This window comes from Chenopodium quinoa, unplaced genomic scaffold (genome assembly GCF_001683475.1).
Source record: "Chenopodium quinoa cultivar QQ74 unplaced genomic scaffold, ASM168347v1, whole genome shotgun sequence".
NCBI lineage: Eukaryota > Viridiplantae > Streptophyta > Magnoliopsida > Caryophyllales > Amaranthaceae > Chenopodium > Chenopodium quinoa.
In genome coordinates, this window is record NW_018744991.1 from 2,750,436 (window position 1) to 2,769,058 (window position 18,623).

Below are 18,623 nucleotides of genomic sequence, written 5' to 3' on the forward strand. Positions count from 1 at the left end.
TTTAGAGTGTGTTTTATTCACCTAATTTTTACTTTTCTGAACTTATATTATCTTATTAAAATTTATCTGAACTTACCCGAATCCGTTACATCTAATTTTGGTTGTAATATAGTTTGATCTTGTATAGCCTTGAATTCATCTTATTTGAACTAATTATACCTTAATAATTGAAAATAAGGTGAACATAATAGGGCAACTTAGAGTGCTTTGACTATATCAATATACTAAAAAATTTGATCATCAAATTATTTGTATAAATTTTTATTGACAATACATTAAAAGTTTATACGAACAATATATATTTTGCTATTTCTACTTAGTTTACTACCATTATAATAGTGAGCTTTCCTCAACAATGATCCTCTCTATTGTTATATTAGTGTGGCTGGTTTCTTCACTTTCTTGAGTGATGCATCACACACTCAATTTGATGATGTGTGAGGTGTGATGTATTTCACTCTTAGATGGGAAACTTACCTAAGGTCACAAACTCGAGCTCCATCAACTATATTTGTTTGTGAGAATGTGAGGTAGGGGATTCCCTTACTTTTCCCCTCTGTGCTGTCCTCACACGTAGACCTGCAAAGCTAAGCTGACTTAACATATAAAAGGCGTTAGTGTTGTCAAATCAATATCGAAACGCACTTTTAAAATTAATTATAACCCCTTTTAAATAGTCATTGTTCATTAATAGCCTCATCTCGATAAGTTTATCCTAATTCATACTACTACCTCATTTGACTTTTAGTTGTAACTTTGGGGTATTATTTGTAATATATAAAATATTTCAAAATTGCAACTAAAAGTTAACGGAGGTAGTAAATGCTTGGCTTGGTCAATAAAACTATTCGCACTTCATACAAATGGCTTGGTCAATAAAACTATCATGCATTGCCATTAACGTGATACGAAGTATAAATATATACTCGTATGTATGTGAGAGTGATGAATCGCTCAGTTAGTTAAAGCTTTAAATCCTGCCCTAGTAGCTCTCTAAACTCCAAAATAAAAAAAAAAAAAAAATTTTACTCTTAATTAAACCATAACTAGTGAAGTGTCTGGACTTTGGAACACACCATACAAGATTTTGTATTCAAAGTGACAATTATATTATAGCAAGAGATTGATTATTTAGTTAACTTTTATTGGTAGCTTATACTTTTTTTTTTTTGTTTGTTGTTGCAAATATTGGTAGCTAGCTTATATGATGAAGCAATATCAGACAATTGATTACTTGTATATTTCCATAAATTAAATGTTTGATGCAAGGTATTAATATTAAATCCTTAATAAATAAATACATACAAACTAATCTTTCCAAAAAAAAAATAAAAATAAAAACAAAGTAATTGGTGGAACTTTTTTATTTTTGTTGTTTAATTTATTTTAATCTTCAGTCATAATATAAAAAGGTAAATGAATGCAGAAATTAGTCACTCTCCATAGCTTCCCACCTTCGATAAAAAAAAATGTCACTTTCGGTGCCAATAAATTCCACCGTTTTCCCTTTCAATTTGATCGATTTGTCGCAACTTATTAGTGTATTCATCACATGCTACGATTGATTTTGCCTAGATATCAATTCGTCTAGTCTGGATCAATAGATTTTTACTATACTCCCCCTCACGTCATTCGAAATTAATAGTCACACATATAGTACTCCAGCCGTATGCATGCTATAGATTGCAGGCTAACTTCGTCGGTAAAATCACATAATTACGAGAGGTTTGGATAATGTGACTATTTACGTATGACACATATTTAACTTAATTTGTGCAAGTCGATCAAAATTAAACCGAGCTTTTTAGCTGTGCGCTTAATTAAATAATATTTGTGAAGATAATCTCGAAATTAGGGATCCTAACAAAATAAACGGTGTAGTGTACTAATTAAATAAGTAGTTGACACTTTTTCTAATTAGAAAATAAAATTGGACTAAATTGGAAAGCATAGTACTCTTACTAAACATGAAGAGGTAGGTGATCATATAATTTTATGTCATTCATGCATATATTATGAAATGGATTGTACTGTCATTCTGATGTTGACAGTAACAAAAACCCTTAATTGCCACATATAATTAATTATAAATTAATTGATTTGGCCAGGACATATATTGGTGTTAGATGTTACATACATTGTCATTTATACACACTAATCTAGTTAATTAATTAATTAATTTTTGTTAAGATTAGTTAGATTTAATTGCAGTAAAATATACAGTATGACATCTCACCTAAAACTTACATGATCTTCCGCAATCATTGAACTACTACAGAAAGAACGCAATACTTAATTACATGGTTGATTAATTAGTTAATTAATTAAGCACCTAATAAATTTATTTTATTGTACTTTTGATCGATTAGTTTGTTTAATCAATATATATAATGAAGCATTAGGGTATATACACTTTTGCCGTCCTAGTATTTTAGTAGTTCTCGTTGACTCGTTGTATTGTACTTTGTGATTTGACCCTCCAAACTTCCGATTAGCTTTTTTTAAATAAGACGTACAATTTGTTTGTATATGATTATTGTAACTCCAATACTTGCGTATTAGCGCATAGACTTATTATCTGGAGACAGAAGGAGCCTATAAGTGAGGTCGTGAGGTTAAAGATTACGATGTTACGAGTGGAAGTCAGATGATTAAAGGATGTACATTTAGTAATGTACGTAGTCCACTAGAGAAGAGCAAATAGAAGAAACCTTTTTGGCATGTGAATTGAAGTTTCTTTTAATAATTAGCATAAGCTGCTCCACATGTTCTCACCTAATCATTTCCAAAGGTTTCAAACTTTCCAGCCAATATAAGATGCATAATTTCTCAAGAATTTTCCATTAAAAGGAAGGGCAATAAAGGAAAATCGTTTTTTGATTTTTAACTGCAAAATCTAATAAATTTTTGACTGCATGCGATTGGTGTAGAGACAAGAGTACGGACATGTTCTCATACGATTATTTTCAGTTTACTTCAGTTCAACTCTAATAAGTTCAGTTTAGCTCTAATAAATTCAGTTCAACTCATTTTAGTCAATGAGATTAAGTCCTATAAAGAAATGAATTCTAATATATTTTGTCAACCCTTCAGAAACACGATGCATGAATTATTTGAAAAATATAAGTTCTATTTTTGACAATAAATCTCGTAGTTTAGTGGGTTATATACTTATATATCTCATTACTAGCATAGCTTCGTTCTTGTTGAAATTTTGTTGTATGTTTGAATTTTTTATGCCTTGAACGTAACATATATATAGACGTTCCCTTTGGATTCTTTAGTGTAATTCACCAAAATAGGAGAAAAAATAAATCATTTAGAATTTATTGAAAAAAAATTGCACCATATTATATTATACAATTTCATTGATTTAATGTCTATTGTGATTTCAAGTGTAGAGTACTGTGGAGTAGTATTACATGATTAGACGTTTAGATGAACTAGTAGATACAAGTAGTAAATAATGGTTAGAAAAATCTGATCAAATAAGGTAAATCGAGCAAAGTAGATTTTTCTAGCTTAGGTAAATTGAAAACAAACACATTTGAGCTTATATGAAACTTTTATCATGCTTGAACTTGATTTGTAGCAAATTATCTTATTTGTGCGTGAAATTGTTTGCAAAAAAACTAATTTTGTATAAACGTGTTTCGAACATACATGAACTTATTTAACTTTAGCAAGACTTATATTGTCTAAGTTAAATCAAAATAAGTTAACATATATTTAAAATGAATTACAATCATTTGAATTACAATCCTTAAATTAAAAGGATCTTGCTAACAAGTGCCCAAAGACGTTAGATAACTATTTAATACGGAATGCATGCAAGACAAAATTACACGTTGATCAGTGTACGTAATTAATTAATATCAATTTTATTTTAATATTTTCAATTTTTCACTTTTAGTTCTCTTTTATAACGCCCTAAAAGCGTTTATGCATTTGCCAAATTAAAAACACCATATTAAATTATTATGAAGTACTCCGTATATTATAGTTTCATAAAAACATGTGGACCGAGCAAGTAGGAAATGTGAAAGCCTTATCCACAAGAAGTCACTCCCACAAATGTTAGTACTCTAACAACATTATCCACAAAGAAAACGAAAGTTCTTTTGCATACAATGCAATATTTCTTTTGTGCATTATTTTCGAAACAATTTTTCATTATTCTATTGGTGACAAAATAAAGTTTTATGTATGTAGGTCCAATTAACATGTGCTACATCATTATAATGGATATGCAATGAAAATAACTTGCATGCATCAAATTTATGTAACAAAATCAATTTCCCATGTTTTAATCCTAAAGTTATAGAGTTGATATGGTGCAAAATCTATGTCTCCTCTTGACCCATACCAAGTACTATTGTACTTAATGATGGTTATAATGGTGATTATTATCATGTCTAGTTTATGTGTCTTTCTTCATTCTATATTATTTGATTGATGACTTGAATAAGATTTCAACTCGGCCATTTTCATTCTTTATTCTCTGAAAGATGTACAAATAAAAATAGTTAATTAATGCAATAACTATTAAATTCTATAAAGGGCGCTTCTCATACTTCAAAACAACAATTATTTTGAAATAGACAAAGTATTGTAGAAAATAAAAAAAAAAACTATCAAATTCTAAATGCTTGTGAAACTTCTAAACAATAATTAATAAATAATGGATTGAGTATGATATAAAAAAAAGGAAAAATTGTAAAAAATAATACTCCATAAAATCTTTAAGCGGTTTGCCAAAAACAAGTCAAAATTTATTTCAAACCATCCCCTATTCGTTGGGGGTGTCATCCAATCGGAGAGGGTAATTTATTTCAATGTTGCACCATCTAAAATCACTAACCTCTTTTGTGAGGATGTCATAGGAGTGACTTTGCCACGTTTAGTTATTTGATTTTGTTTGTTAGTTCGGCATTAAAAAAATATACTTTGTATATATATATATAGGAAAATTTGTCAGAAACAACCTTTTAAAGTGTCCACTATATTTAAAACAACATTTTAATTTTTTATTTTTTTATTTTTGCAATTTCAGACCACATTATAATTTTTTTTTTAATTAAAAACAACCAAATGCTACTTTCCGTCGTTGACTCTATTTATCCCGATGTTGACCACTAGTGTGCAACGCACATGAACTCGTATATTGCTTAATACACCAACTTTCCCTCCAATATACTCGTACTAAAAGAGGGATGAAAGAGAAGCAGGAATTTTAATTAGGGGTGAGCAAACCGGGTACCCGTTCAAAATTTTAGGACCCAGACTTGGAATTGGTTGGAACCGGGTCCTAAAATTCGGATCCGGAATTGGAATTGGTTCAATCGGATCCTAAAATTTAGGAATTGGTATTGGAACCACCGTGTACCGGTTCCAATTTCGGGTACCCACTTATGTATGTAATTGTTAAAATATAATACAAATTATAATTTTTATTTTAGTTAGGTTCATTTTTAGCGTTTAATACTTATATTTATATATGCATTAAGCTATTTGTATCTATGTTAGGTATTAATAATACTTTTTAAATTTACAAATTAGATACATTCAACATATTTTTATTATTTAAAATTTATTTAGTTTATCATACATTAGGTAACCGGGTACCCAATCGGTTCCAGTTCCAAAAAGTTAAAAATTGGAATTGGTTATAACCGGGTCCTTAATTTATTACCCGGAATTGGAACCACCGGGTCCAATTCCGATTCCGGACCCGCCGGTTCCTAACCGGTTCCAGTTCCAATTCCGGATACCCGGAATTTTTGCTCACCCTTAGTTTTAATAGGAGTTAATTGGAGGGAAAAGGGGTGTATTAAGCAATATAGGAGGTCACGTGACTCGCACACTCGTGGTCAACATCGGGAAAAATAAAGTCAACGCCGGAAAGTAACATTTGGTTATATTTGATAAATTTTTTTTATAATGTGGTCTGAAATTGCAAAAAAAAAATTTAAAGGTTATTTTAAATAAAGTGGACACTTTAAAAGGTTGTTTCTGACAAATTTTCCATATATATATGTATACATATATAGCTTTTACAATGTATACACAGTCCAATTGTACACAAATGCAAGCTCAAGCCCAAACCCAAGTCAAAGGTCCATTACACAAAAAGGCCCAATAGCCTACATTTCCTTTAACCATAAATTTCATTTTATTTTTTCGTATTTAAATTAATTTTGTTTTACTACTACTCATTTTTTCTTGTCTTCAACAAAAAAATTCGACACTTTCTGTATTCCAGAAACATTTCCAAATCTCTCTCTTCCATTCTCAACCGACTTCAACCAACCAAGCTGCTCCAAATAACGGTCAATTTTCTCTCTCTTTCCTTTATCTAATTTTGATAATTATTATTCTTAATTAGTTAATTATGATTTATGCTAAATATTTTAGAATTCCCTGTTGTAATTTTTAATTTTCCTAGATATAATTTTTAATTTTTTAATAATTTATAAAGCTGTGAACTTTATGATTTCCGCATTTTATGAGCTGGGTGTTTGATTAGTTCTTATTTTAATAAATTGTTTGTTAATAATAATTTGTTTGTGCTAAAAAGAAAGAATTTTTAATGTTCAATGAATTCAATTGTTGATGCATACGTCACTTCAGGCGTTTTTCGTTGTTTTAGGTATTACTATTGTGCCCCCTTCGTCAAGAAATACTTGTCACACGTATTATTTTGGGATGTTCAGAAAAAGTTGTTACATTTTTGTTGTATAGTGTAGTGGTGGATCTTTATTGGGATTTTTTTAATAATGCCCCAATTTGGAACGAGTGATTGATGTAGGGTAGTTTATGTCGGCATACTCGTGTTACACCCAAAGTGTGACAACGGAATTAATTTTGAATCGTGAATATTACATATTTAAAATTTAAATGTGGGTAATGAGTTTTCATGCTTGGAATGCTAGTTGATGATATTGGTAATTTGGTATACCCTAATTTGTAGTAGGAACTTGAACTATTGTATGCCATTTGTTTTTTTCTTGTATTTTTCTGTATTGAATATAAGGAGATATTATGCTTATTTGTCTTTTTATATTTTCTAATAGTTCCTTGTGTGTGAGTTTAGGGGGTTTTTGTTTAAGGAGTTTCGCGTTACCAATCCTTAGACTGATACTTCATGGCTCAACAAGTGTCGACCGCCCCCTTGACATCTCCCGAGTGGGATGATTTGTACCGTTCTTATGAAGAAATAATAAACAGTGGGACTGATATCTTAAGGTTACGAGCAACTATCAAGCTAGCTAGTTTGTTAGACAGTGTTCCCAATGACTTATTATTGCTTACAGTGCCAATCCTCATTGGACTCATTGAAGGGACGTCGAAAGACCCAGGACCTCTTCAAGAAGCTGCTGCTTATTGCTTGAAGCGCATAACTTGTAAAGATGATCCTGAGTTGCTGAAGCTTATCTGTATACCGAGCACCTTAGCTTCTTTTGTGAAGATTTTAGAACAGTCTGGTGGTAGATGTCAGATTTATTTGATAAAATGTTTGTGGGGTGTGGTTACTTTTGTAAAAGACAGCAGAGTGTACATATTTTCAAGTGGTGGGTTGGAAGTTGTTGTTAATATGCTCAAGTTATACACAGACAGTAGGAGAAAATACCTCTTGGAAACCTTAAGTGCATTGGCATTGGTCCGAGAGGTCAGGAGAGCGTTGGTTTGTCTTGGAGAATTAAGTCTTCTTATTGAAGCTGCTAAGCATGGTAGCATGGAGTCGAGAGAAAGAGCTGCTCAGGCACTTGGGTTGCTTGGAATTGTCAAGAGGGCAAGACGTACACTAGTTGCGTTGGGTGCAATACCAACACTTGTAGATCTACTGCAGAATGGAGATTCCTCGACAAAAGTTGTGGCCGGGAATGCTTTGGGTATCATTTCGTCTCATGTTGATTACATTAGGCCCGTTGCTCAAGCTGGGGTTATACCTTTGTATGCAGAGCTTCTTCGAGGGCCTGAACCATTGGGCAGGGAAGTTGCAGAGGATGTCTTCTGTGTATTGGCTGTTGCTGAAAGTAATGCAGTTGAGGTTACTGAGCATTTGGTAAGAATTCTCCAAGAAGACGATGCTGAAGCGAAGGCTGCAGCAGCAGATGTTCTATGGGATTTGTCAGGTTATCAACACTCGATTTCAGTCATTAGTAACTCTGGTGCAATTCCCATTCTTGTTGGTCTTTTAAAGGAGGGAAATAGTGATATCAGAGAGAAAGTCTCTGGAGCCATTGCACAGTTGAGTTATCATGAAGCTGACCGTTCTACCCTGGCTGATGCTGGAGCCATTCCGTGTCTGATAGAAATGTTGCGAGATGAGTCTGAGGAACTTAGGGATAATGCTGGGGAATCACTTATTAACTTCTCTGAAGATCCAAGCCATCATGATAGATTATCTCAAGCATTTGCAATGCCTGCATTCCAGAGTATGCAAGATAGAATCGTTCATATTCGTGCTGCCGATCAGCATATGGTTAGATCTTTGAGACAAATGAGTGCTGATCAACTTATCCAGGACCCTGTCTTGGAATGATTGTGCACCATGGTATGCACGTTATTTGAATCTTATATTTATTCATGGATTTTGAGATCATTTACATGTCAATTTAAGCATTGTAATGTTTTTTGCTTCATTTTCCTTGCAGTTCTTAGAAAATAGTGTTGACAACTTGACATAGCTGAATTACATTCTACTAATTAAATTTGAACTTGGTTGTCCTGATTCTGGTGCTCTGAAATATGGTCTTTACAGGGTTGTGTTTCTGTGCTTAACAACAGAATTCATTTTATTTTTGTTCCAGGAGTAGTGGCGGACGCTTGACACCTCTGATATGCTCAAGCAAAGCTTAGTCACTAAGAAGTGGTATGGAGTCCTTTAATAGTTGATTTACCTTTTTATTTTTTTGTTTTTTTCCTTCCTTTTTTCTGTTTTGAAATAGTTGCAAATTTCGTTATTTGGCTTAGTGGCTTGCGGATTTTCACTCTCACCTCATCAAATGGGCACTATTTTGATTTCTTTCCATTTGTTTTCTAATCACTTGGGTCATTTTTATATTCTTGCCAATGCTTTATGTTAATCTGTTAATAATGGAGGAGTTATTAGTATTTTTAGCTAAGTCACCAAGACAGCCAAATCCATTAAAGATCTTTGGGATCTTTATTGATCATTTCCTCCATGACATTATTGTAAGTTTTTGGCATATCTTTAAATCTATAACAATGCATGTGAAAGAAACAGGAAGTAGTATCCAATTCTTCGTAGATGGTCACTACTACTGCTGTGATTATGGATAACAACAAATCTTAGATTTATATTTCTTCGTAGAGGCTTAAAACATTTGTGGGAATAAATGGATGTTGTTGCATTATATCTCATATTTTGTTGTAGCACCTATGTTAGAGCCCTTTCCCAGGATGATGGAAAATTTAGGGGAAAATATGTTGAAAACCTGCCAGGTGTAAATTCTTAGGTGTTTACTTTCATACAGAAGTAGGAAAATAGTGTTCCAGGGACATTATAGACTGCTGCTCGCCAATAGCATTCTAAATTCTCTTGAATCCATATTTGGCCATAGAATATAGGACGGACTACAAATTACATTACCTGATTCAATATTGTCTAGGTGCTGAATATACAAGGCCATAGTAATTTACTTTGGGCTTCAAAGTTTGGAAGGCCATCAATCTGTCAATCAATCCATAATATGAATATTCTATTCTTGTAAACAACAATTCCATATGGAGGTTATGGATACTTTCCATCTTAAGTTAAAAAAAAAACTTCCATTCCTTTATAAATGAACAATTGTATGTGGACAATCAAACCAAAATCAATATTGATTGGTGTTGACTGTCAAATAACAAGCACAACACCAATACAATATAATAGTAATAAAGTATTATGGTATAGTATAAAATCAACATTATAATGGAATGTTATGAAAGTAATGAATTTGGGAATAATCAACTAACCCCCAATGACTCAATGAGGATAAAGGATTTGAGACACCTTAATAGGTCCCCACGATGTCAAGTTAATGATTATTAAAACCATTGTAGCTTTTCACTACCATATAACTAAAACAAACTCATACTTGAGAGTTGACACTTATACACCTATTGATAAACCTCTTATGGTTCCAAACCAACTTGTATGACTCAAGAGAACACATTCACTTCAGTTTTGGAAAAATTTCTCAAAATTAGCCTGAAACGTGGATAATAGCCCACACATTCACTTCAGTTTTGGACTCCGAAAGAAAACATGTCAAGGTGCTTCCCATATACCCCACGACACCCCGGGAATCCATTTGGGTGATTGAAAATGTCCACTTTTCCTTTAAGTTGCTAGTTTAGTCGTTAACAACTTACGCCTCACTTAGTCAACTCGAGGCCACCATGAGACTTATTATGACCAACTAGTGGTCATGTATGGTTCCAAACAACATTATATGACCTCGGGATGCATCCCCTCCGATCTTGATATTTTTTGATCTTAGGTCCCTAAACCTCCGAAATTGGTTCGATTTCGTGGATTATAGTCTTCAGGTTTTGAACAATTTTTTACCTTTTTGGACCTAGAAAGGAAATAAGACAGGGTGCTTCCCATACACCCTACAACACCTTAGGAGGCTATTTGGGTTGTTAAAATAATACACTTTGCCCTAAAAAAGTCAATTTAGCAATTAGTATTTTATGTGCAGTCTTCCCTTGATTAATTCAAGGCCACCATGGGCCTTTTATGTGACCGACTAGTGTTCATATATAATTTCAAACAACATTATATGACCTTAGGATGCATCCCCAACCTTCCTGAGAGTTTTCATTATTGGGTCTTGAAACCTCTAAATGTGGTAAAAACGTGAATATAAGCCTTCAGTTTTGGATTCATTTAAGCTTTTTTGAACCCAAAAAAGGAAACAGATCAAAGTGCTTCCCATGGACCCCATGACACCTCGGTAGGCCATTTGGTTGAAGTATCCAACTCCCATTGTAACTTTGTCTCCTCCAGCCCTGACCAAGAGCCCCCCTGTAATTATATCAAATTTTCATTTATTGACCCCGTGTCAGACAGTTTCTAAGCAATAGACTTTAGGTTAAGTCGTTAAGACATGGTCTCATACTAAGCTACTAAGCAATAGAAAACAGCATTCCACTCATAAAATGCAATTCTTGCAAATAATTAAAATATACTGCAACAAAAGTTACAAAATAAGGTAAACTTTTACCCTTCTAATTGATTTGTTAACAATTTATATAAATTATTTACAAAATAGTAAAATAACTGTAATAAAAAATAAAATAAAATTTAAAAATCACAGGTTAAGACAAAAGGTGAAGAATTAGTTGCTGTAACATGTGGTCAAAACTGCTTGACAAGAATTAGTTGCTGTAACATGGAGAAAAATAAATCATAAATCTGCTAGCTTCACCCTAAGTAATCCACCACCAATAGCCCAACAGGATCTGGAGAAAAAGACCAAAATTCCAGAAAATTTCATGAAGCATTATATTTCAATAGCAGAGTATGAAGGAAGCATTACCTACTCGGCTGCTCTAGTTTGTCATGCTCTCTTTCTCTCCCCTACTGTACAAACAGCTTTATGCTCGTCACAACTGTTCTTTTACCTTAAAATTGTAGAACTAAGAAAAAAATGGTGAAGTTACTTGTGGTGCAAAAGATTTTGTTCCCCAGGAAAAAAATGATCTGGTTAATTTATTTGTATTTTTTATCAGTAGAAAGAACAAACAAGGACCAGCAAATCAAAGCAAGCTGATGAGGTTATAAGATTTGAAGACATTGAGTATTATGCATGAAAAGCTTCAGCTACCTTGGCTGTTTGAAATTGTGGAGAATACAAGAATTTTAGTATGAAATATTATAACCTTGTTACCATGAAATCAACACTTTGTTTGGATGAAAGAATTTAGAGGGTTAAACGGAAGGAAAAGATATAAAGGAGTACGACTGTTATGGCTTAAGATTGGGCTCTTCACTTCATCTTACCTTTTCATCAATGATCAAATATTACTTGTGAATATCTACTCACAATTGTACACAGCACTTGGTTAGAATATCAGAGTGAGCATACGATGGATATGGATGTATGTTACAAATTTCAACCAGCAACAGATTGAAGATAAGGAAAAAAAATGCTACTGTGTTGAATACTAAACTGTCAATGTTTTGCGATGTCAGATTCTTTACTTCTTGATTTATTCATAGTTTTTACTTCTTGAAGCTCATGGCTTAGGATTGGTCGGGAAACTATGGCTAACATTGTGTGTGTATAAAGATACTGACATGATTGCAGCATGAACCAGGTGTTACAATTTCTCTCTACTATACAAGCTGTTGGCGGTTAGGCAGCGAAATTCATACTATGGTGGTTACAGACTTACAGGGAATAAAACTTATCTTTCAGGTAGCTGGTTCGATGAGTTGGGAGACAAAGTCAATCCCATCAACCAAGCCATGGTCAGTGTGGAGAATCCTCTCCATCCAGAGCCAAGCTTCATTATATAGAAGATGGAACTTGATCAGACATTTATCTCCGTCTTCATAAACTAGAGTTAATATTCCGTCATGGTCAAGAAGATGGTTATTGCAAGATGGGGTAGGAAATTTCTGTATGATAAAGTATGGCAGAATAATAAGGCGATAACTTGAATAAGTATGTTAGCATTTCAAACAATGGCAGGTTGTGAGGAATAAGTATGTTTACATTTCACATTGTTTTGATTGTTCATAATGAGGATGTTGAAACACTACGCACAACCTTTTTTATGCACATTTTGGATTACACAATTATACTATTAGGCATTTCCTTTATTTAAGGGGTATATATAATTATGCGAATATATGTGAGGATTTGAATGAATAATATAACTATCAATTATCCATTCTTATTTCCTTCAGTCCTCACAAATCCAACTCCCCAAAACAAAGGACAGTAAGAAGTTAAGAACTGACCAAAATTCCTCCAGAAACTAGAGAATTGACAAAAGTAGTGAATTCAGAACTAGTTACTTGTTAAAATTCAATCAAAAACCAGAGGCATTGTTCGAGCAAGTAGATACAAAGTAATGAAGTATGTACTTGAATAATTCTAAACAGATCATGGATTGAAAATATAAGATTTTGTTGAATATGGGCCAATGCCGCACTCGACATCAAGAGTCCATTTACAAGGTCCAAGAGAGTACCACCCGCGAGTCCAAAATCATATGACAATGAAAGTAGTCATTTAGCCTTATAAATTGTTTTCTTTCAACAATATAAGAAACTCACGTGTCATTTGGAAACTTATGCTTCGAACTCTCCCTCATATGTAAGGTTCACTTAACATAAATAGAATTCAAAATTTAAATTGCAAATCATGTAACTTACTAAACAAATAGGAACAAAAGTTAGAAAATAAGGTAAATGGTTACCCTTCTAATAATGATCAATTAAAATTTTGTATAAATTTCCTTACAGTATATAATAAAATGAAATCAAATCTCAGGGTAAGATAAAAGAAATCTCATCAAAAACACTTGTTCATACTGCTTCACAGGAGATCTGGCTGCTGTAACATGGAAAAAAAAAAAAATCCAATTTCTTCAAGCATCACCTCTAGTTTGTTGTGCTGCATTTCTCTTTGTCTTGGTTAGAAGTATTTACCCGAATAATGTACACCTATGAAAAGATGTGAAGTTAATAGTAATGTATATACAGTTTCTATCAGTTAGAAAGAACAAAAAAGACCAGAAAACCTTAAGAACAAGTAAATCAAGGCAAGCTGATAAGAATATTAACTTAAGATTCAGAGACACTGTGTGTTATACATGAAAGTTCGCAGCTGCACTGGCTTGTATGAAATCAACATTATGTTTTCTTAGGTTGAATTCTTCACAATTTCAAACAAATATATCAATCATGAAATCAACATTATGTTTTTTAAAAGGATTTTGTAGGAATAATGATAGAGGAAGTGGTGCAAATTCTTGTTTGGATAGGAAAACGGAGGGAAAGAAATTTATGAGTATCAATGATCAAACATCAACTCGCAATTCTACACAACACCTTGGTTAGGATATCAGAGTGAGAACAGATCAAAAACAAGAATAAAGGTGCAGTCATGGTAGAAATTAAACTGTCATTGTTCTGTGTTATCAGATTCCTTACTTCTTGATTTCATCTAAGATTTAACCTATCTTAAGCGCGTGGCCTAGAATGAAAGGAAAACCGTAACATTATGTGTGTACTCAAGACCTAAGATCAAATCCCGTCTACATAGAATGAACCATGTGTTACAATTTCTCCCTGGCAAACAAGCAGTTTGTGGTAAGACAGTTAACATTCATATTGTGGTAGTTACAAGAAACAAAAGTTACCTTTAAGGTAGTTGGTTCGATGAGCTGGAAAACAAGGACATCCCCATCAACCAAGCCGTGGTTAATGGCAAATCTTCTCCATCCAGAGCCAAATCTACCATATCGAAGATGGAACTTGGTCTGACATTTCTTTCCACCTTCATCAACTAGAGTTAACATTCCATCATAATTGAGAAGATGGGTCTTGCAAAATGTAGTTGGTAAATTCTGTATAGTAAGGTTGCAAGGGTATAAGTATGTGAAACAATTCGAACAATGAGTATGTGAAACAATTCGAACAATGGCAGGGTTGTAAGGGAATAAGTATGTGAAACTATTTCGAACAATGGCAGGGTTGCAAGGGAATAAGTATGTTAACAATTCGAAAAATGACAGGGTTGCAAGGGAATAAGTTACAAGTATGTTAACAATTCGAAAAATGGCAGAGTTGCAAGGGAATAAGTTATAACTTATAAGTATGTTAACAATTCGAACAATGGCAGGGTTGCAAGGGAATAAGTATGTTAACAATTCGAAAAATGGCAGGGTTGCAAGGGAATAAGTTATAAGTATGTTACAATTCGAACAATGGCAGGGTTGCAAGGGAATAAGTATGCTAACATTACACATTAATTCATTTGTTCATAATGAGAATATCGAAACACTATGTCACAACATTTTATATATACCTGCACACATTTTGGATAACACAATTCTTATAATAGTATATTAGGGTCTCAACATTCAACCAAGAGACGACGACAACAACAACAACAACAACAACAACAACAACAACAACAACAACAACAACAACAACAACAACAACAACAACAAAAAGGCATTCAAATGGAGTCAATTGACTCAATTACACGAGCTAAGAGAGATTTTTTTTTTAAAAAAAAAAGGGGTAAGAACTGACCAAATTTCCAAGAACATGAGCCTGAAGTAATGCTTTAACAAAAGTTGGATGTTGAGACCCTAATCTTAACTCCAGCTCTTCAGCTCTCTGAACAGCATCAAATCTCTTCTGATTAGAGGCATTGTCTTGAGAATAAAGGTTTCGTCTCAGGGGCAACTTTCTACCACCCACAAGTATAAACTGTAAAACAAAATATTACGGAGTAGTTGTAATAAGGCGAAAGCTAACGAACACCCCTTAAGCGGTGGATAAGATAACTAAAAGTAAAAACGCGTAATATTAAATAAACAGATCCAGACGTCGTGGTAGTCAGGAGAGGGTTTGTCGGCCATTCGAGTGGATCGACGAAGTGGGGCATTGAGGGGTTTGGGGTTGACCCTCTTGAGCCTAGTAGCAGGGGAAGGCTTCAGAGACTGAGAAAGCTGAGGGATGTTGAGTTGCATCATTCTTTTCTTGTTTTCCTCTAATCTTTGCTTCCTTTTTTCTTCATAGCTTGCTGCTGCTGCTGCTGTTGTTTTGGTCACCATTTTTTTTGGAAAACAATTGCAATACTGTAGTTTCTTTCCTTACTTTAATAATACTGAAAAAAGATAGATTTATAATTTAGGGTCTTTGAAGATCCACTGAACCCAAGTTTTTGAACTTGAATCTTTTTCCCCCATTTTTTTTAATGGTTGCTAGACTTGCTACTAATCCTGGGCACCGTGCCGTGCCGGGCCGCCGCGGGCCGTGCCTCGCGGGCCGCGGGCTGGTTCGTGCCGTGCCGGTCGTGCCGGCGGGCCCAAGATTTCGTGCCGGCCATTTTCACAGGCCAGCCCACGGCACGGCACGGCCCTCGTGCCGTGCCGGCCACGTGCCGGGCTGCGGGCTGGTGCAGTTTTCATTTTTTTTTTTTTTTTTTTTTTTTTTTTTTAATGACAACATTATTAATTAATAAGTTTATAATGTATATAAGTTATAAAATTATAATTATAAGTTTTATAAGGTAACTTATAAGTTATAAGTTATTAAGTTATGAATTTTATAATTATAAGTTGAATATTTATGTTTTATAATTTGTATATTCAATATTTATATTTATATATTTACTTTATACTATTACTTTAAAATTTAATGTTTATGATTTATTAGTAATTGGTATAATTTTTTTTTTTTTTAATATGAATTTACAAATTGTAACAAAACGGGGAAAAAAAGCAAATTGGACTTTGGATGTGAATAATGCGTACTTTATATTATTATTACTTGAGTTGAGAAAATTGTACAATGATAACAATGATAAAAATCATACAATGATGGTATTAAACAAAAATTGGAAAATGATAAAATTGATATTTTTAAAATCGTACAATATACAATAATTGTCTATTCTTCTTCTCCTTCTTCTTGCTCGTCTTCGTCTTCGTCTTCGTCTTCGCCTTCGCCTTCAAGGTCATCGGCTAGTTGCATAGATTGGGAACTAGCCGAACCCGAACCGGAAGCGGAGGTTCCTTCTTCGTTGTCGTTGTGGTCGTAAGAACGGTCTTGTGAGCGATTTTCCGCATCCAACCAATCTTTGAAACACACGCACATTTCTAGTGTTTCGGGTTTTAGACTTGTTCTTCTATCGTCTAAAACCCTTCCGGATGCGCTGAAAGCTCGTTCGGAGGCGACGGAGGAAACTTGGATAGCAAGAATGTCTCGTGCCATTGCCGCCAAAGTTGGATGCTTCGAGCTTTGTTGTTTCCACCATGCAAGGAGGTCGAGGCTGTTTATCTCATCGTCGTCCATGCCTTTGGTGAAGTCGTAACTCAGGTACATCTGCAACTCCGAGACGTCGCTTTGCGTTCTCCTGATTGATGAATCACCTGAAAACCTTGAAATCAAGTTAGTAGCTTGTGAAAATAAATGTTTGGCCTTCTTACTTACGTTTTTAGATGGTTGGGAAGGCCCTGAGCGAGGAACGGTGTCATATTTGGCTTCATAGACTCTATATAAAGCAAAAAACTGATCCTTCACATTAGTCTTATAGTTTTCTACATCATCGTCAAGAAACATGCATTGAAAGTAAATGTCAACTAACATAAATGTGTTTTCATACTTTTGCCTAGGATCTAATATGGAAGCAAAAATATAAATCAAAGGAATCTGACTATAATATTTACGCCACTTTTTTTCCATTGCTGGAAGATACTGATCATAATCACTTTGATCGCGATGATCAGCGAAAAGTTGGGCGAGTAAGCATGCATTAGAAAGAAAGTTTTGAGCACAAGGATTGTAAACAGTAGAAAAACAATACGTCATGTTATATAATAACTGTAAAAATTGCATATATCTTTCACAGTTATTCCAATCATCATCATACAAAGCATTTTGTGGAAATTTTTGGTTGTAAAATAATGTTAACGGGCCCTTGTACTCAATTGCCTTTGTTAACATGTCATAGGTGGAATTCCACCTAGTTGGGCAATCGGTTCTAATTTTTATTACCCTTATCTTTTGTTGTTTTAGAAAACTCTTCCATTCTTGGTATCTCATGTTAGAGCTATTAATAGACATAATAGCATCTCTGATTTTGCTGTAGTATGGGCCAATTGCCCGAAATCCATCCTGTACACATAAGTTAAGTACATGGCAAACACATCTAGTATGAAGAGCTTCACCGTCTAATAGTACATCGGTTAAGTTTTGTTTGATAAGATTAGCTGTGTATGTCATAGAGGTTGCATTATCAAAAGTCATAGACATCATTTTATCTCGAAGGTTGTATTCGTCTATTGCTTGCATTAAATGGTGAGCAATGTTAATGCCGGTGTGTGGGTATTCCAGCATTTTGAAATGTATTATTCTTTTTTGTAACATCCATTGATCATCTACCCAATGGCAAGTCACACATAAATAGTGATATTTATAACCACTATCCCAAGAATCGGCTGTTAAAGATACTCTACAGTTAAGGTTACTCAATTCGGCTTGTAACCGGACTTTGTACTCTAGGAAATTTTTCATTGCTGCGGAACGAACGGTTTTCCTAGAGATTCTTTTATGTTGGGGTTGTAGTGCTTTATTAATGTAGGTGTTGAATGCGTCACTTTCCGAGAAAAGAAAAGGTTGTTCGGCGTGTACTATCATTTTTCCTAGTTCATCCCTATCCCTCTCATAGTTGTATGTAAAGCCGTATGGATGGAATTGGGAAATTTTGGGCTGGGTTGGATCACTAGCTGGTTTTGCACAAGCTTTCATGTGTCTAGATAAGTGTCCCGTCCCGTTTTTGGTAACTGCCGTGAATACACTATTACATGTTTTACATTTTGCCCATTGTTCACCATCTTTACTTAGGACAAAATAACGC

At 33.9% G+C, this 18,623-nt stretch overlaps 2 protein-coding genes across 4 annotated transcripts; one reads left to right on the top strand and one right to left on the bottom strand.

The window, feature by feature from the left end:
* Window positions 1-6,198: 6,198 nt before the first annotated feature.
* Window positions 6,199-12,843, top strand: LOC110706957 (U-box domain-containing protein 13-like). 3 transcript variants are annotated; one of them, XM_021884968.1, is made up of 4 exons: window positions 6,199-6,329; window positions 7,094-8,557; window positions 8,814-8,875; window positions 12,327-12,843. In XM_021884968.1, exon 2 carries the CDS (start codon window positions 7,145-7,147, stop codon window positions 8,543-8,545), a length of 1,401 nt encoding a protein of 466 aa, XP_021740660.1. In that variant the 5' UTR covers window positions 6,199-6,329; window positions 7,094-7,144; the 3' UTR covers window positions 8,546-8,557; window positions 8,814-8,875; window positions 12,327-12,843. The 3 variants fall into 3 exon arrangements, with proteins under 3 accessions (XP_021740660.1, XP_021740659.1, XP_021740661.1); XM_021884967.1 differs by having other exon boundaries at window positions 12,337-12,843; XM_021884969.1 differs by lacking the exon at window positions 12,327-12,843 and adding an exon at window positions 11,749-12,320.
* A 574-nt stretch (window positions 12,844-13,417) lies between these two features.
* On the bottom strand, window positions 13,418-15,974 carry LOC110706959 (B3 domain-containing protein At5g42700-like). Its single transcript, XM_021884970.1, has 4 exons — window positions 15,589-15,974; window positions 15,290-15,469; window positions 14,392-14,598; window positions 13,418-13,693 (listed from the first exon to the last, which is right to left on the bottom strand). The coding sequence occupies exons 1-4, from the start codon at window positions 15,814-15,816 to the stop codon at window positions 13,631-13,633; spliced, it is 678 nt and encodes a 225-aa protein (XP_021740662.1). The 5' UTR covers window positions 15,817-15,974; the 3' UTR covers window positions 13,418-13,630.
* Between the last annotated feature and the right edge of the window lie 2,649 nt (window positions 15,975-18,623).